General features: G+C 54.5%; 1 protein-coding gene across 18 annotated transcripts in view; it reads left to right on the top strand.

Annotated features, from left to right (window-relative positions):
• The window catches only part of LOC116646400 (F-actin-monooxygenase MICAL2), a 221,846-nt gene that overhangs the window by 123,653 nt on the left and 79,319 nt on the right, over nucleotides 1-18,874 (top strand). For 8 of the 18 annotated variants that reach the window (XM_032427094.1, XM_032427093.1, XM_032427095.1 and 5 more), the window contains 9 exons: nucleotides 252-374; nucleotides 1,415-1,627; nucleotides 1,807-1,911; nucleotides 3,089-3,214; nucleotides 7,682-7,744; nucleotides 12,531-12,638; nucleotides 13,670-13,856; nucleotides 15,042-15,130; nucleotides 16,357-16,459. In XM_032427094.1, the coding sequence (XP_032282985.1) occupies nucleotides 252-374; nucleotides 1,415-1,627; nucleotides 1,807-1,911; nucleotides 3,089-3,214; nucleotides 7,682-7,744; nucleotides 12,531-12,638; nucleotides 13,670-13,856; nucleotides 15,042-15,130; nucleotides 16,357-16,459 (1,117 nt within the window). The remainder of the gene's footprint in view (nucleotides 1-251; nucleotides 375-1,414; nucleotides 1,628-1,806; nucleotides 1,912-3,088; nucleotides 3,215-7,681; nucleotides 7,745-12,530; nucleotides 12,639-13,669; nucleotides 13,857-15,041; nucleotides 15,131-16,356; nucleotides 16,460-18,874) is intronic. The other 10 variants (XM_032427096.1, XM_032427108.1, XM_032427104.1 and 7 more) reach the window with 8 other exon arrangements.

The raw sequence follows: 18,874 nt of genomic DNA, 5'->3' as shown, positions 1-18,874 counted from the left end.
GCAAGGCCTCCCTGGGATTTACACGTTGTCCAGGAGAAGGGGACTCTAGGACTTTGTGTTCACATGGACAGAGAACCAGGGTTCAAGTTTCCCCTCTGGGCCTGGCTTGTGGGAGCTCAGCCCAGTGCTGTCTCTGCACTTGCAAACTCTCTCTGCCTGCCTCTCTTCCTCTCCTCCCTCCAAGTGTCTGACTCACCTTTTCCTTCATGTTTCCTGTGGCTGCTCTTTCGGACTCACCTTCCTCCTCCCAGGAATGCCGTGTCTCAGGGATAGGTAAGCCTGTCCTGCGTACTTCCTCTGACCCACCTGTTAACTCTCGCTGCCCTAGGCCGGAGGAGCCCACACCCAGCCCGTCACCTCCTCTGAAAAGGCAGGTAGGGCTCCTTCCAGTGGACCCTGTCTTGGTGAAGTCAGAGGGGACTTTGATCCAGAGGGGTGGGGTCAGTGGCTCTCTGTGTGCCCCAGGTAGGGCTGACTGTAACTTCTCTGGGAAGGCAGACACAACTTGAGGTGACCATCCTTATAGGTAAGAATAACCAGGTCTGCAGCCTCTTGAAATACGTGCCAGTCCAGAGCATCATCTGCCCAACTGCTATGCTTTTGATGTTTTATTTGCTTGGGGTAAAACAGGCTGCGCCACATGGGGCATTTGGGGGACGCTCCAGGACACTTAGCTTTATTTGCAGGCCACTTGGATAGGAGATTTCTAAATAGATGGACAAGTGGCAGGGATGGTGACATGAGCTCAGGTGGCCAGTTGGCTGCACATCACGGAAGGGGTAAGGCCGGGGTACAGTGAAGCCGTCCCCTGGCACCCAAGCAGACGAGGACCTGCCCGGGGCCGGGGAGGCAGCCATGGCCCGAGGCTTTGTCCAGCGAGCATCTCTGGGTTTGGAATTTGAACAGAATCACTATTCCTGAGCACGCTGTTCAGAAACGTCTAGCCAGCAGTAGGAGGTTGGTGTTGCTCCCGTGGTGGAGGTTGAGCGAAGTCAGTGAGGATATATTACGGTGATGTTAGGCCTGTGTGCATAGAAGAATCACCTAGAGAGCTTTTTAAAAAATACCACCATCTGGTACCCACCCCCAGACCAGTTAAACCAGACTGTCCGGGGGTTGGGCCCAAACTCGGGTGACTTTTTCTAAGTGCCCTAGGTGACTTCCCTATGCAGCTAGGACCGAGACCGGGCTTGTGCAGGTTTTGACCCGGTGGGCCGGTGAGGCCCGAGACCGTGTATCGCTAATGAGGATGGCAGGTGGCGGAAAGTCAGGACCTGAGGTTAGCGGGGGGAGTCTGACTCGCAGTGGCCCCTGCTGCGCCCTTGGTCCCTGGTCCTTGTGGGGAGGGCTCACAGCAGGGGGTGTATGAATGGGCCACAGTCGGGAAGGAAGCTTGACTTTCCTTCTCTCCCAGTTCCCCTCGGTGGTTGTGACGGGGCACGTGCTCCGAGAGCTAAAGCAAGTGTCTGCTGGCGGCGGGTGCCCGAGCAGGCCCTGGAGAGCCAGAGCCAAGTCTGACCTGCAGCCAAGCGAAGCCCCTGCTGGCCTGCCTCCCACCTGCCAGGGAGCTCTGGCCCTTTCCGGGGTGCTGCGGCGGCTGCAGCAAGTGGAAGACAAGATTCTGCAGGTGAAAGCCCGCTCATGGCCCTGCCTCTGCCTGTGTTTGTGGTGCCTTCCTTCCCTCCTTCCCTCCTCTGCCCCGGGTGGGTTCCTGTCTCCTGTCCCATCCTGCCCACTCTCCTGGAGGCAACCACCATCGGCTCTGTCACTGTCACTCTCTCTCTTTCTCCTCTCTCGCCCTACCAGCAGAAGAGGGCTGAGAACTTGGCCAACAGGGAATTTCACAAAAAGAACATTAAGGAGAAGGCGGCTCACCTTGCCTCCATGTTTGGACACGGGGATTTTCCGCAGGTAAACACGGGGCTTTCAGAGCCCCCAGGAACCCAGATGTTGCACATCTGGCAAAGTGGCCACGAATCCATCTCCGGAGCTTCATTTCCTCCTCCCTCCTCCTTTTCTGGCAGGAGGGGCTATTGACTTTCCAAGCCACTAATGGATTTGGGCTGGCATCTAAAAAAGACTCAAATGAGCAGACGCAAAAATAATCAGTTATGACAAAGGGAAGACCAAGGTAGTAACATAGGCTGCGGTCCAAGGAGAATGTGATGAGCAGAAATGTATGCTGTTAGAGCCTAGACAGGCCTGAGTAGGCGCTGAGCTCCCTAAGAGGCAACACAAAGAAGGAAAGCTGGTCACTTGCAGGCATCACATCCCAGTGTCTTAAAGTGAAAGCATGGTGTTTTGAGGCACAATGGAGGAATCTCCCCATGGCCCTGACTGGGGAACTCCTGAATGACGAGCCAGCCATAGGCTCTAACCCATGCTCTGCTTTTCCAAACGGCAGCATCAGCCAAGCAGAGTGGCTTTGCCTCAGAACGGCAGGGACTGACCTAGAAACTTGCTGAAACGAAGAGGGAGTGCATGGCAAGGAGAGGGAAGAGTTGATAATGAGGTGCCACAGTCCGTGTGTGTGTGCAAGGGCCACCCTTGCTTGCAGACAGCCTGGGCTCTAGAACATAACTGCTCTGCTGCTTTCACTTGGTCTCCTCCAGACCTGTGTCCTATGCTACTGGGCCGAGGTGTTGTCATGGGGAGGAAGTTTTGCAGCGAGTTCATTTCTGGGTCCCAGGGGGCTGTAGAGGCGCCTGTCGTGGCCGTCTGCCCCCCAGTGGCCGGGGGTTCTCCTTCCCTCAGTTTGCAGCTTCTACTTCACACCAAGCTCCAGAGCGAGAGCATCAGGAGTTAGCTCTGGTATTGTGACAGACGTACGCGGCAACAGGGCGCGTCTGCCCCAGCTACTTCGCTGTGATGAAGGAGCCGGGATGGCTGTGGCAGAATGCAGTGTATCCGGGAGCCAGACGGTCCTGCTGGGCTCCCAAGACAGAGGCTTCTCTTCTGTCCTGAGACACAGCCCTGGATTTCTTTTCCCCTCCCTGAACGCATAGGCATGGGGCTGCACGGTGGAGGTGAGCCTCGCTGTGCACTTGCCAGGGACCATCACCGTTTGCTCTGTTTCTGTTCTGTGCAGAATAAACTACTTTCTAAAGGCCTGTCTCTCGCTCACCCTCCGGCTTCTCCCTCCTGCCTTCCGTCTCCCGATCCCGCTGCTGCTTCCTCTCCATCGACTGCTGACTCTGTTTCTCCTGCCAGAAAGGTAGTCGTCCTGAACAATTAGCTGCCCCACTCCCTGCACGTTCTGAGATGTTCTCATGCTCTGCTTGACCTGCGCGGACAAGCATCTGGAGCTTGCTTTGGCTGCGATGAAAATGTGTAAGAACCTTTCCAGCAGTCCTGGATTCGGTTGTTTCTGTGTTGGAGCAAGCAACCAGGTGGACCAGGAGACACACAAAAACGTGTCCAACCATGCTGCTCATCCAGCAAGCATTAATTGGGCACCCACCGTACGCCACCATGTGCCAGATGCTGACACAAGGAGGATGGTGGCACAGCTCTCTCACTCCAGTTTTGAGGACAAACAGCACATTAGCCTCGAAATGGAGGAGATTGCCAGTCTTTGGCTGTTTTTGACCTAACCAAATGGCAGTCTCACATGGCGAACCTACCACTTTTCAGTACTGCCCCTTAATTCTGAGGGACATAAAGGGCAAGTTTATAGGAACCCAGAGGGGAGAAACCTGAAAAGGATTCACACAGGAGGCAATATGGGAACCAAGTGTCAAGGGTTCCATGGAAGGGGAAGGGCAATGGTTCTAGAAAGGTCTAGTGTGTGCAAAGGAAGGCAGACAAGGTTTGTGTGAACGGAAAGAAGATTCTGGTGCAGCTTGCTTTGGGAATAAAAGTATTTATGGGAGTGTGGAGGGTGAGGGTGGAAGTCAGCCTGCTCTTCATGTTAAGGAGTTTCATTCTGCTCTTTTGGAGCTGCTGAAGCCACGGCTCTGTGTTCTAGAAGGATGACTCAGGTAGCAGTGCAGAGGTTGGCTCAGAGGAGAGGAGGAGGTGGGAAGCTAACTTTAAGTAGATCATGAGATGCAACCCTTGAACAATTTTTAAATTGGGGTTCTGGAGCACTTTTCATGGTTTCCATTGTCCTCCTGTTACCAAGTATGCTGAGAACACTAGCAGGCTACGGTGGGAGAGGGGTGGTCTCCAGGAAGCTTGGCCCCTGGACTGGATGAGCCTGAAAATGGATGTGAAGCCCACTTCTTTAGCTGTTGCTCGGGAAATGGGTTTTGGTCTCTTCCTCGCAAACCGTGCTCCTCCAAACACACCTGGTCTGTCTCACTTCCCCAGGCTTACCTTGGCGCGGAAAGCTAGATGTCCCCCATCACAGTTACTGCTCATTTGCTTCCATGCTGTTAGGCTGAAGCACAAACCAGCAATCTGCTGTTGCCTTAGTGGAAAATTAGGAGCTGCCTCTTGGTTTGTAGTTGGGACCCCCACTGCTGTGGGGAGAAGGGTGCAGGTAGGGTCCCTAAGAAAGGAGCGAGGAATACTATCAGCGCCACCCCCTCCACCATCCCCAGTAAGGGTATGAAGCATCCCCAGAAGGGCAGCAGGAGGTGGCCCAGAGAAGCACAGACACCTCTGATCTGCAGCTCCACTGAAGACAGCCATGGCCAGGATGCCCAGCGTCTTGTTCCAGGTCAGCCACTGGTCAGCCATTTGGCCTCATGCCTCCTGACCTGTCTGGGCTTCTGTATTTTCTCATCAGCAAGAGAGTGATCCCTGGCTCATGTGATAGCAGCTGTCTGGGTGGGGACTGGCATTTTTGTTGTCATCCTCACCAAAGCTCCAGAGCAGCCCTTTTGCCCAGCTCGGGAGAGGAGCCTCCCGTGGGGGGTGCTTTCTGTTATGGCGCCCTTGACGGGACGAGAAGGGGCGAGGGTGCCTGGGCACAGACAGGCAGCGGCTGGTGCTCCTGGCTGGCCAGCTGGGCCCACACCGTGCTTCTCTCCCACCCAGCCCCTGGCTGGCCCTGGTCCGCGTTCCCTCTAGCCTCTGCCTTTCTTTCATGCTCAGGGTGGCCTGGCTTGAGGGCAGAGCTGGGGCAAGGAAAGCTCCCACACTTCCCAAGGTCCCTGACTTGGTTTCCAGTAGGCATTCGAGCTCTAGGTGCTGGCAAGAGGCAATCTGCCCAGGCACGTGCGGGCCACCAGGGTCTGACAGAGACACTTCTTGTCAGGAGGCATTGCTCCATCATCATCATGCTCCACTGAGGCCCTCGGCTTCTCCTCCATTAGGCTCCTCAAGCAGGTTTTAACCAACGTCACTCATGGAGCGAGCCAGCAAGTGAACATTCAGCCATTCAACAAACATTTATTAGACCACAGACGGCTCAGTGTCAGGCACTTTGGGCTCTTGGGATGTGCATCAGTCATCTGGAGTTACATTTCTCCCCTGATGAGGCTTGTATTCTACTGGGTAGAAATGAACAATCAACAATAATGTAATATATAGGTAAATTATATAATACATCAAAAGACAAGATAGTACTTCCTATGGAAAAATTATAGCAGGGAGCTAGCATGCTGGGGAAGGGTAGCAATGTTAAATGCAGTTGTGGTGGGGGCTGTTGTTCCTGGGAAAGAGAACTGAGCAGGAGTAGAGCCACAGATAGGAACACAAAGGTGCAAGGAGGATACCAGTCCCCAGGCCTCCTGCCCCCCGGCCCAGTGTTCTCTGTACCACAGTGGCCAGGCGTGAATGGGAGGCCTTGTCAGACGCACCAGCTTGGAGGCTATAGCCACGTAGAGCTCTGCACCCAGGTGCATCGAGAGCTGCAAATGGGGTGGGCTTTGGGCTGACCAATCCCAGGCCCTCTACTCCTCCCATAGCTTTACTCTTTATTCTACCAGGTTGTGGTAGAACAGTCACCCCCTGTTTTTCTTATCCCATCTCCTTAGCCAGCTTGGCCATCAGGTGATGGTGTAATTGGGCCGATGAATTACAGGCTGATGCGCCTCTCCCAGTAGGGCCGGGAATGAGTGGAGAGCTCTTAGGGCCACCCTGGGACAGTGGGCAAGTCACTGACCCTCTTTGTGCCTTAGTCTCTCTGTTTGTAAAAAGGACCTAGTCTGGACTCAACATTCCCAGCACCCTCCAGATCTCAGTGTGAAGCCGTTGTAGACAGGACTGAGCGGTGAGTTTCCAGGGGCAAGCAGTCTCCGAGAGGACATTGCCAGTGGCCCTGCAGTCTCCCCATCCCCCACCACCAATTTCCCTCCCTCTCCTGGACCCCACCCCACCACCCATTCAACACTGGGTTTTGTGCATGCGGAATCTGGCAGGGTGACAGCCTCCTCCAAAGAGAGAATTGGCTGCCACCTAAAGTCTGTGACAACCTGGTGACAAACTTTATTCAGTCCTAAAGGAGCTCTGAGAGCGTCGCCCCTGAAGAGAGCCTGAGGCTGCAGTGCTTCTGCCCAGCCAATGATGGGCTGCTCTCATTGCCCAGGGGCCCAAGCTCGCCTCCATTCAGGGAAGCCCTGGGAAGGAAAATGCACTTCGAAACTGATGTTTAGTCCTTCGCAACCTTGAGGCAGGCAGCATGTCTCTATTCCTGCCCTAGAGCCCCACACTCCAATTCTGAGGATCCAGAGATAATCCCCTCCATGTGGGAACAGACCTAGCCAAATCCAGATGAGGACCACGGGTTACAGGGGTGCGGACTTGGGTCACCAGTCCTGAGAGATGTGGCCAGGGCTGTGCCTTCAAATGGCCCTCTCAGCTATACATTTGCTTTAAGATTCAGTGATACTGCTGAGAGTTTGGCCTGAATGGTCACAGGGCGTATTGAGGTCCTCTCATTTAGGATCTAGATCCTTACCAGAGTCTTGTCTTTCAAAGACCCAACTAGGGATCATGTCCACTTGTATGTCTCCAGCACTCATTCGACTCGTCCATCCCATCAAACCAGCCCTTCTGTAGTGTTATTGATCCCCTATCATCCATCAGTTAGCTCCTTTTTTCAATCGGGGAGGCCACTGCCAATTTGGCACCTGGCACGGCTGCTAGCCGTTTGCCAAGGCTGGTGAGCTCTTGCAGGAACAAGATGGTGGCTGAGTGTTTGTGCCAAGGAGCAAGAGGGAGCTGTGGTTTAAGTCTTCCTGGGTCAGAAGAACAATGTGCGTTACAAAAGGAGCTTTCTCTACCTGGGGGTGTTTGTTTTAAAACTGGATTTGCAGGGTTTACTGGAGAGATTTGCACATTGGAGCAAAGCTAGGGGAGTCTTGGCTGGGCACTATGTCTTTCATTTGATACAAGGATAGATCTCAAGGCTGCCCCCAACCTCCTTGTTCTTCTCTTTGTTCCTGGGATAGGACTGCCTTTGGAGGTGTCCTGTGTGCATCCCAGCTTGGGGGATTTTAATTTGCAGAGTGCTGGTGTGTTTCAGGGAAGCAGGGTGCTATAGGAGAAGAACATGGGCTTAGAGTCAGAGCACCGACCTTGGAGGAGTTGGTGGACTTCTCAGCACCTCAGTCCCCCAATTATAGACCGGAGGTGACAGCAGCTAGCCCTGATAGTGTGAGGAATGTTGCAGTGAGCTGGCAAAGGTAGAATGCCTAAACTGTCCAGTAAACGTGCTCTTTCCCCAGCAGAGGAGAATTCCAGAAGAAATCTCACTTACCTGAAATGCATGTTGATTCCTCTCTTTCTAAAGGCAAAGAAGTCACCTTCAGGTTTCCATTTCCATCCCAGCCACTTAAGAACAGTGCGGCCTCAGGTGAGTTAGAGCCTCTCTGAACCTCAGCTGCTCCATCTGCGAAGGGGGATTATGAGACCCACCTCGCAAGGCTCTGAGGGCCACACACATATGATCACAGCACAGTGCCTGGCGCCAGGGGATGCAGGTGCAGACGTGGGCACCCACGGGGAGGTCATAGCCCCAAAGGCCTGCCTGAGTCTTAACTCTGAGCATGTCATTTCCGGACCCCCTCAAACAAAGTGGTTTCAGTTCTTGCCCTCTCTTGCTCTTGCCCTGAGCATACCACTGGGCACCCAGGCCCATAGCCTGTCCTATGATGTTTCTCCCGCAGGGACTCCTCAGAGGGGAATGTTGGCCCCAGTGGGCGCAGGAGACCTCCTCTGGCCCTGCCAGTTGAAACCTCCCCTTCCTGTGAGTCCTCAACTCTGAGGTCCTAGAACCTCTGCCTTACCCTGCCTGAGCCGTGTGGGCTTCATGATGCTCACAGCAGGCCAGGTGGCCTCAGGTGGCCCAGCTCCATGGTGAAGCACAGCCTGGACACCTGGTATTATTGGCTGAGTTCCAGGCCCGAGGGGGGAAGTTAGCATTGTTTGGACACAGAGGAGTCCAGGAAGCTGCTTCCTTCTTCATTCAGATCAAATGCCCTGTGCCAGGAGCGTAGAAATGAGTAAGACACAGGCATACATCAGGGAGTGCAGACCAGAATGGAGCTGGTGAGAAAGGCTCCAACATGCAGCTGCGGACTGACGGTCACGTTCTGAGCTCAGAGTGCCAGGATTGCCTCAGACATGCCTCCTTGTGGGGGTCCAGCTATCTTCTGCAGCCTCTGGGGATGATGCTGGGGATGACAGTTATGCCACCATGTTTGAATCTGGGTTGACTCATCGAAGAAAAGCCAGTGTGCTCATTCTGGGTAGGCCATACCATTCTTACTCATGCAGAGGAGGGAACCCAAGTGACCTAGAGTTTCCCAGAGTGAAGACCATCTAAGAAAGGAAAAAAGAAGTTCTAGAACATGGAAATGTAAAGCCCTGCCAATGGCGGTATTTTGGACTCATTAACTCCCTGCAGAGTGCTTCTTGGGGGCCCCACACCATGTGAGGTGTGGCCTGGATTCTTTGGTGACCCTTTTTTGTAGCCCTGCAAGGGTGGCAGTGGTCTCCCCATTTTACAGATGAGGAAGCTGAGACTCACAGAAGGGAAATGGTGTATGTGAGATTAATCTAATGTAATGTGAAATAATGGTGTACCAGAAATGCCCAGCCATTCCAGCTTGTTCTAATTAACTGAAAAATAATTAGAATTCAAAAGAGGGAAGAGGGTAGTAAGAAACCTTCTTCAAAATTATAAGAATATTGAAAGATACATAAAGGTTTGCAAAAGCAGCCCCATGGCCCTCCAGAATAGCCAATTCTTTAAAAACTAGTGACTGGGATGTGATCATTTTTGGCCAGATCTTTTTATTTGCACAAACTCCCCCAAATTATAAATTCTGCTCTTGACCAGCCCTCTGCAGGAACATATATGGCCTGCCTTGTAGTACATGAATCTCCTTGCTGAGAAACCCTGGCTCTCACTCTGAGGTCAATACCAGAATGAGTTTTCTGGCAGTTTCTCTACAAATTGATCTCTGTCTTAGGATCCCGGGAGCTTGGTCGGCTAGAGCAATGCTGCTCAAAGTGTGGTCCATGGGCAGGTACTGGTCTGTGACCCAGTGAGCACGGTGAATGAGGGTGAGCATTAGACACTTATAGAGCAATCTGATATTGCCACACATCCAACTGTGTGGTCCTATTTCCAGTAACTCACATTTATTATGTCCAGAAATACTAGGTCACAACAGACTAGGATTTTTTTTTTTTTTTTTAAGCAAAACCTGGTCATTTACCACTGGTAGTTTGAGGAGCAGTGAGCTAGCATTTGTCTGGCTGGTCATGTCCTCACTCTGCTGGAGCCAATAAGGCATCCTGTTGACGAGAAACAAAACAGAACCTGTAATCCTCAGGGCAATGTCTGCCTCCACACTGGTCTTTGGGGTGGGCTTCAGGGGGGTCCCCCCTCACCTCTTGAGATGAGTTCTCCATCACTGGGTCTCCTTGTGACCTCTCCAGGAAGTCCAGTCCACCTCTTGGTTGGCCATTGGTGACTCAGGTTGGAAAGGGTGTGTGGGAGACCCAGTGCTGCTCTCCTTAAGGGTGCTTTCATTATTCTTAGGAAAGCCGTGGCAATGGGCTGGGGCTGTGACTGCAACTGGGAGAAGGGAGTCTTTCAGGCCCATTCTGAAAGACCAGGTCTTGTCTTCATCCTAGATCACATGGCCAGGTGACCTGACAGTGCCCTGTCCTGGCAGGGCAACTGAGCAGGCCCGTGAGCGCACGGATGGGTCTGGTGATGCCTGCCAGCTACCTTCTAGCCCTCGGCGTGCTTCTGTAATTGCTCCTTAAGTCAGGATTGCACAAAAGCTCAGCAGCACAAAGTGCTTATTAGCTAAGTGGTTAATAAGGTCCCATTAAGGACTTGTATTTAAAGCCTCGGAAAGTATAGTCTTGATTCCGGCTAACTCAAGGAGGCGATAATTGCGCGTGGGTACCATGGCATCACCATGGAGTTTTTCTGGGAGGGCCCCTCAGAGCCAGTTCACACATGGGGCCACTGGAGACAACCACACAAGGGCAGTGTGGGCAGGGAGGTAAATCTGACCTCCGTCTTCTCTCCCCCTTTGATTTGATATAAACCCAAGAAGTACTTGGTATTCTTCAACCCCTTCCTGAGGGGCCTGTGTGTGTGTGTGGGCAGGGGTAGGGCGGCGGTTCCCGGTGGGGGGTGGAACATCAGGCAAACAATAGCTTGTTGTTCTGAGCCAGTGCACCTGAACCTTTCTTAGAAACAGGAGCCAAGGTTCTGGGCATTTATTTGTGACATCCTGTAAATGGCAGAGAGTGTGCTTGGAAGCAGAAGGCTGATCTCTCCTAGGCTGGGCCAGCTCAGGAGGTGAAGTGGGTCTGGGGTAACTGGTGGGGCCGCTGCTCCTGGGAAGGGACAGGCTTTGTAAAGTCTGAGGGGCTCCCATCTGTCTGAGCCGTGGGCTCAGACCCCCTACTTGGCAGGCCCATGGCCTGCTACAGTCCCCAAGAGCCCCGCACGTGGTCCAAGTGGACTGTTGCAAAGTGGCTGTGAGTGTGAGGGCTTTCTTAATGAGAAAGGGAGCAGAAGCCTCCTGGGTCTTGTCGTTCTCCCCAGCCTGCCTGGCAACCTTGCAGCAGCTGTGCCCTTGCTGGAATCCAGGAGGCTGGTCTCAGCTTCTGAGGCTGGGCTCTGCTACCGGGAGCTGGGGGACCGCTGCCATTAGCTTTGCCGTCCCCCGAACTTCCTGCTTTATAGCTGAGGCTTTCATAGCAGATTAGATGTGCCCTCCCAGAAGCAGTCCTGGGTTTAGGTTGAGGGTGTTCCTTCAACCACACCCGTCCACCTATGCTACTGTTGTCTCTGGCTGTACCTCCCAGAAGCTAGATTCTAAGGCTGGGCAGGGTCTGGAGCCTGCCTTCTTCCTGGATCCTGGGACCAGAAACTGCTTACAGAATCCCTTCCTGTGGTATGTGCCTCCCTGAAGAGGAGACTGCAGTGTTCCCAGGGTGGCTTTCATAGCTGGTGGGAAAGGGGGAGCAAGGTGGGATTTGTGGGGGTATCTGGGTGATTGTGCCATGTCTGCGTTGGCTGTCAGCTCCACTCCTGCCCCAGCTCCCAGACACATGGATGGGGAACTGGGCACTCACAGGTCGGGGGTGGCCGTCATGCCCTCCAGAGCATAGGCACCTGTGACCTGCCAGGCAGTAGTGCCCAGGGCCCCCATGGAGCTGACTTGCCAGCATCAGCCTGGGGCCTCTGGGCACTGCAGCCTGGGGCACGTGGTGGAGTACCATCCTGTTGCCTCCTCACTCCCGTTCTAGTCACTTCTTCTGTAGGTCTGGGGGGCACTCAGGTCAGACACCACCATTGCATCCCAGGGGTGTGGAGACTGCAAGGCAGGCTGGGACCGGCTGCACTCGGGAAACGGGGAGGGAGGAGTCCAGCTCATCCTGGCCTAGCCCCGCCAAGCGCCAGGCACTTGAACACCCATTCTCTCCCTCAGTTCTTACCACACAACCATGAGTCAGGCACGATTTCCCCCATCCTACTAAACAAGGAAACTGAGCTCAGAAGTTGAGAGTTTTGTGCCCAGTCTCAGAACTGGTTCATTGTGGAGCTGGGGTCCAACCCTTCATCCCAGTCCTGGAGGGAGAGGGGGGCGGGTACCTCTCACGAAGCAGATGAAGCAGCATCTCACAGCCCTCCAAAGAGGAGGGATCTCTGTGGGAGGGTGGCTGCTGTTCAGCTGTCTGTCTGTGAGGTCCTGGTTCCTTAGGGTGTGAGGGCACCTGGCTGGGGCTCAGGAGACCTGAGAAGAGCTCTGAATCTCGCACATATTTGCTAAGTGGCCTGGGAGAGCTCCCTTCCTGTCTCCGGGATTCATTTACCCCATCTGTGAACAGGAAACTCGACGAATCCTGAAGGCCTTACATGCCGACGGAGCTAGTTCTACAAGTCACCTGGCTCACCCCGGGCCCCAGGGTTCCATTTCTGTCCTCTCCATCTCCAGAGTGCCCGCTGCCCGCTCCAGGCTGGTTTTGCCTCTCCTGGGACGTCGGGCGCTGTTTGCATGTGGGTGTGGAGCCCTGTCCCACATCCAGCCTGTTTGCGCTTTCCTTCTCAGTGCTAACTGGCCTCTACCTTTGTCTCTGTCTCCTCTACCTCTGCTCTTGGGTAGCTGACGGTAGGGAAAGTGTCCAGCGGAATAGGGGCTGCAGCTGAAGTCCTGGTCAATCTGTACATGAATGATCACAGACCTAAGACCCAGGCCACCTCTCCAGACCTGGTAAGGACGCACACCCCTCAGCCTTCACCCGCAGACACCGGCTCTGGTCTCCCAGGGAGGATGGCCTGGTCCGTGCGAGGCCCCCTTCTCGTGGACAGGAGGCGTGACAGTGGGGTAGACCGGTGCCGAGGTTAGAGGGAGGGCTGCGTTTTCTGACCTACAAACCTCACTCGGCTCCCCTATAGGTCATTTCACAAGGCAGAGCCTGTCCCCTGCTGTCTGGAGAGCTCAGTGAAGAGGCCAGGCAGGCCACCCCTTACCCTCAGCATTTGGCGTCCAGCCCAAGTAGCCCTTTTGCACTGGACTGAGAATCCAGTAACAGAGAGATACTCTTCCTTCTGAATTCTCCCTTCTCCAAACAAGGCTGCCTGCTGCGGTCACCAGCCATTTGACTGGACAATTCTTTTGCTTTTCTTTTGACATGTCCCCGCAGCCCCAGAACCCCCCAAGTGCACCGCTGCCTGCCCTCATCCTCCTCCCTTGCATTTAGGAATTTGCCTGGCAGCCCCGGGGGCTGGAGGACACAGCCTGTCCCTTCCCTGCAGTTCTCTTCAACAGTTTGGCTGCCACAGGCTTTCTTTGCCTGGCCTAAGTCACTGCAGGGGGACAGGGGCGTGGAAAACATTCTTTTGGGGACCTCGCCCTAGAGGCAGGCAGATGCCCGGAGGGGGCCAGCGTCTCTGGGCAGGCATGTTGGTGAGGGATGCCCACTCTGTCAGACAGACAGACGCCACTCCCGCCCCCAAACTGGAGCGGCCGGCCTCAGGAGGAGCCCCTCCTGGGCCTCCCCTGTCGCCAGCTGGCCTGCCTGGGAGCCCGTGTGGGGTGGGGTCATTAGGGTCTGTGCTGGGGGCGTATCGTCCCACCGCTTGGTCTCGGCTGCCGTGCCTGCGGTGCCACGGGCAGCAGACAGGAGCCCACAAGGTCCCCAGGATCGAGGTCAGGATTTTCCAAGTCTCGGCCTCGCACCGCGAGACGCGGGGTCAGCCCTGACGCGCGGCGCTTCTCTCCCGCCGCCCTGTGCCCCCCAGGAATCCATGCGGAAGGTGTTCCCCCTGAGTCTGGGCGGCAGCGACACCTGTCACTTCTGCAAGAAGCGCGTGTACGTGATGGAGCGGCTGAGCGCAGAGGGCCACTTCTTCCACCGAGAGTGTTTCCGCTGCAGCGTGTGCGCCACCACCCTGCGCCTGGCCGCCTACGCCTTCGACAGCGACGAAGGTAACTCCCAGCAGCCGGGGACAGCGCTGGGGTCTCCGTTCCGGGCTCCTGTCCTCTGGGGGCTCTGGGGTGCCCCACCGCTTCCCAGGGACTGTGGCGTCCCCAGGAGAGCTGTTCTGGGAGCTGGGAGATCCTGCTGGAGAGAGAGGCCACCTGCGGTGGGCCCGGGGAGGCGGGGAGCGCCTGCTGGATACCAGCAGCAGCGGCACCTACTATGCGCTGAGGGCTTTACACACGTGTCCTCGCCAGCACCCCCACCTTCCACGGCCCTGTGAGGGCAAGGACATCACACCTGGCGACCTAGTACCACGCGTGGTTCCACACCGGGCTTGTAACAAGGGTTCGATAAATGAGGATGTATTAATGTCTTTATTTACAAAGGGTGTCTTACAAAAGTGGTCATAATAGCAAGCTCCCCTCTGAGAAGCAGCCTGCCAGAATGAACCGTTAACGAGCCCCGTAACCTGGGACCTGTTACCTAACCTTTTGGTCCCTCCGTTACATCATCTGTAAAATGAGGATAATAATAGTTCTTAGCTCTTAAGGTTGTTGTGAGGTTGTTTGTGTGAGTTAATTCACAGGAGGCATTCAGAGTAGTGTCTGCTCTATTGTGAGTCCTGGGTAAGTTTTTCCAGTTGTACCGTTGTTCTTGAGGTTACTGTTGTAACAGTGAACGAAGAAGGCTTTTCCAGAAGGTGCCCAGTGGTCCTGGGCCATGGCCAGGGACCCAGGGCAGGCCTCACCTGGGTCTTTTCCTCCCCATCACTGCTACCATCTGTTCTGAGCCTTTCCCACCCCCAGGGGCCCCAGGAAGGACTGCGAACTGAAAACAGTGCTGTCCATCCTGCAGCCTGGCAGCTGGCCTCGGGAAGGGACTTGGCCTCCATTTGGCTTAGGGATTATCCGAGGGCTTCAGCCCCATCCCCCGCATCCCCCCCCCCCCCCCCCCCCCCCCCCCCCCATTGCTACCGTCTGCCTCTGAGGCAGCAAACGGTCCTGTTACCTCATCGGAGTGTGGCTTCTTTAAGACCGGTGACAGAAAGCAGGTTTGAGGCCTCCTGGGCTTACTCCCAATATTGGCATTCCCTGACCTAAACAGGGGCGGACGTTGGTTTGTATCTGCTGCGACTCTAATTTACAGGAGAAAACCCATGCATGCAAGTGTGCACATGTTTCTCTTTACAGGCAAGTTTTTCTGCAAGCCTCATTTCATTCACTGTAAGACCAACAGTCAGCAAAGGAAGAGACGAGCAGAGTTGAAGCAACAAAGAGAGGTATGCTTTGTTCCTGAAAGTGCTGTTGAAACAGGGACAGCCCCTGGATAGGAGACCGTTCTCAAAGGTCCCTCCAAGTGAGGCCAGAATTTCCGGCCCTGGAGGGGCCAAGACCCACAGGTAAAGCCGAGAGTCCATACTGTGCGTGTGGCATGGAGGGTCTCTCTGCCTTAGCCTGTCGTGCCAGCCTCTAGGTTTATCCCATTCTGGAGGCCGGCTGCCTGGAGAGCGGTGGTGCTCGCTTCTCCTGAGAAGGGCCTTCCTATAGTCCCAGCCATGTGGAAACCACGGGGTCCGCCACGCCTGGGTCCCACGTGACCACAGTGCTATATGCAGGGATGCCTCCTGGGGAGCCTACCTTTCCCTCATTCCCCCCCCCCCCCCAGTCTCTTGGATGTCAACAAAGTGACAGGCTGCTGAATGTATGGACGGTTGGTGATAGCGTCCCTTCCGGCAGCTCTTAGCACGCACCTTCTCTGCCGCGTGATTAACCAGCCCCTCCAGCAAGGTCCCACACCATACAGCTCTTTTCGGGTTATACGAGTCATAGAGGCTTAATGTAGAAAAATGGGTAAATGAAGTATGTAAAGAAGGGAAGTTAAATCATCACCACCCTATTCTGAGAAACCCATAGCTAACATTTTGTGACATTGCCCTATGTGAATGTCTTTTACCCTAGTTGGAATCCAATCATTACACTTTCATATCCTTCTTTTTATTTACTGGCACTACACCAAGAACTGTTCCCCATAACATTAAAAATTCTTGTGGAGCATCATTTCTGATGCCCATGAAAGATGATTAATAATTTATTTAACAAGTGCCACGTTGCTGAATGTTTATGCTGTGTCCTGTTTTACCTTACAACTATGTTCGCAGCCAGCATCTTTGTATGCACGTCTTGGTGCCTGTTTCAAATTATTTCCTGAGGACAGATCATTAGAAAGAGGATTTCGGAGTCAAAGGACATACGTGCGTTGTTGTTGTTGTTTAAGGACGTGTGTTTTGAAGGCCTGTGAACCCTGTGGTCACGCTGGCCCCAGAAAAGCGATGCCCATATTCAGTCCCCCTTCAGCAGTGCACGGGGACTATTATTTGGGGGGGGCTGGCTGCAAAACGCAGGGTCTGCTGCGGTCCGTGTGCGTTGGCTCTCTTCGTCTGCTTCCTCGGAGGGGCGCTCCGTGAGAATCATGGACTAAATGCCCTCCCTCTGCTCCCTCTCTCAGGAGGAGGGACCGTGGAAAGAGCCAGAGGCCCCTCGGCGGGATGCTCCCGTGGAAAGTTCTTGCGCGGCTGCTGCTGTTGGCGCCCCCGAAGGCAGCCCTCCAGGTATCACCAATTCCTTCTTTAGGAAGGCGCTAAGCTGGCCCCTCGTGCTGCCGGGGGGCCTGCTTCACGTTCCCCGGAGGCTGCTTAACTGGATTCGGGGACTCCTGCGTGCAGCCGGCCTTCATTTCAGGGACAATGCTTATAACTACTGCTACACGTACGAGCTCCTGAGCCTCGGGCTGCCCCTCCTCTTGGTGTTCTCTGAGGTCCTGGCTTCCATGTACCGGGAGTCTGAGGAGTCCTTGGAGACCATCCGCAACTGGGTGCTCAGATGCTTCCCGGTGAAGCTCCACTGAAATGCCAACCACCCCACAGCGCCCTCACATTTCCAGTTTAGATGGCCGCGTGTTGGCAGTTAGCCAAGGCTCTGGCCGGGAAGCCTAGCGTTCTCTAGCCAATTCGCTCAAAGCCAAAGAGTTTCACACGGGCCACCCGCGCCTGACTCCGTCAGGGTGGACATCTGCTCCTGGTGCCGGGGCCAGACGACATGAAGGATGTTTTTTATAGCTTTGTACTTCTTTTATACCAAAGCGAGCCATAGTTCTAGGTTTACATTTCAATTTTTAAAACTTTTAATAAGCCAAGAGAAAGTATTTTTTTTCCCTATGAGTGTCAGTTTTTCTAAACACGGTTTGAAGTTTGTAACTGGTGTCGCGAATCCCTTCCACAGTGCGGTCCATGGTCATGGTCGCTGCCCGCGACACTAATGATTGGGGCTTTTTATAGAAACAGAAGCGAGTCTGCCACCTCCTGACCAGTGCCTTTTGCTGTATGTACCCTGATGCCACTTGTCCACAGGGGACAGCGTTTTGGCACCACGAAAGCCTCAGCAGTTTAGAAGAAAAGAGTAGATCAGAGTAGAATTAAACCACACAGAGACACACGGCAGTATGTAGTCGGCTGTGATCTGCCCTCCCACAGGGAGGGGGACTGTTTTGCACCCTTGTTTAGATGTAAAATTAGTAGCTTAAAGGTTTTTCCCCTCATCACTAGCCAAATGACTGTGGGGTTTCCTGCAGATTGCTACAAACATACACTGTCCCTTCCCACGAACAAGCAGTGCCTGCGAGGCCCCGTGGCCCCTGGCCAAGCGGAACTCTGGCGAGCTGGTGCATTGCAGGAGAGGAGCTCTGCCCCCCTGCCCCACCCCCCGCCCGGGGCCCCCGATCCGGTCCTCAGCCCAGGCTGCAGACTGAGCCAAGGCCACTCAGGGTCCATAACGGTCAGGCTGAGGGAAGAATCTGCCCTCTCGTATCACCTGCTATGGGACTGAGGCCGTTTGTTAGCACCTCAGGGTATAGGATTTCTGGGAAGCGTGACCTGCCCAAGGAGCCCTGCTTACAGACATCCTGGCTGCTTAGCCCCTCGGTGCCATGCATATTTGGTCAGAGCAGCCAGAAACCATTTGTTTTCTCGCTGTCCTAGCAAAGGAATGTGTCTGACCTCCTGTGTCTTGACTGGCAGGGGAGGCAGGGAGTGGAAGCTGTTTGTTGACTGATACAAAAGAAATATGCCCTATTAAGGGCAAAAACAGGCCTTGGGCCTACCTGTGTTCTTCACTCTGGGCTTCCGGGGGAGGCCTCCGCTCCCCGCACCCTGCTCTGCCCGGACGAGTGCCGCTGCTGGGTCTGCTTGAACAAGGCAGAGGCCTTCCAACATGCTCAGGATATCGAGAGTCGCCAGGCTGGAGATGGCTGTGTGCACTTGTGACACTAGAGATCTCCTCTAGATTAAGGAAGGATGGAACCCGGGGTGCGTTAGGAGCCAGGGTGCTCGAGAGCGTGGAGATGACAAGTTTCTATAGGGCAGGACGAAGGGGAGAGGCATTTCTACAAACCCTTCCTTGAAGTCCTTGGAGAAAGCAGGGGCCTGGCTGTGGCCCAGCCCGTGGGAACTGGCACCTCTGTCCTCGTTGGAACCGTTCTCAGTCTGATGACTTGCGTTGGGTTTTTCCAAATTTTTGCTGCAATTTTAATATTCAGCATGGTGGGAGGAGCCCTAGATTCATGCTATGTTTGATTCTAAAAGGAAATCTTGAGGTCATGACGTGAATGCATGCACAGCCATGTCACTGCTCCTGTCTTCAGCTCAGGGTGGGCTGAGACGCTTTGTGGCGTGCTCCATGAAGCCAGAGTTAGACTCTCGGAGAATGTCATTTATGGCCATAAAGAGACTGGTTTGAATTATTCTGGGGAGACAGGGTGTGCCTGTCAGAAGCCTGAGATGTTTGTATGTTCTGAGGCTGTGAACCTTCCTGGTGGGCAGAACCGAAACGCATGGTGGATCCCAGGAGGCAGACACCTCTTGGCCTCCACAGCATATTCAAGAATGAGTGTGGGACACGGGAGTAAAACTGGGGAAAAGAGATACCAGCGGGGGGGGGGGGGGGGGGGGGGGGGGGGGGGGGGGGGGGGG

This window comes from Phoca vitulina, unplaced genomic scaffold, assembly GCF_004348235.1.
Source record: "Phoca vitulina isolate PV1807 unplaced genomic scaffold, GSC_HSeal_1.0 scaffold36, whole genome shotgun sequence".
NCBI classification, from domain to species: domain Eukaryota; kingdom Metazoa; phylum Chordata; class Mammalia; order Carnivora; family Phocidae; genus Phoca; species Phoca vitulina.
Note: the sequence above shows the minus strand (reverse complement) of the source record. Positions and strands in the feature narration are given on the sequence as shown.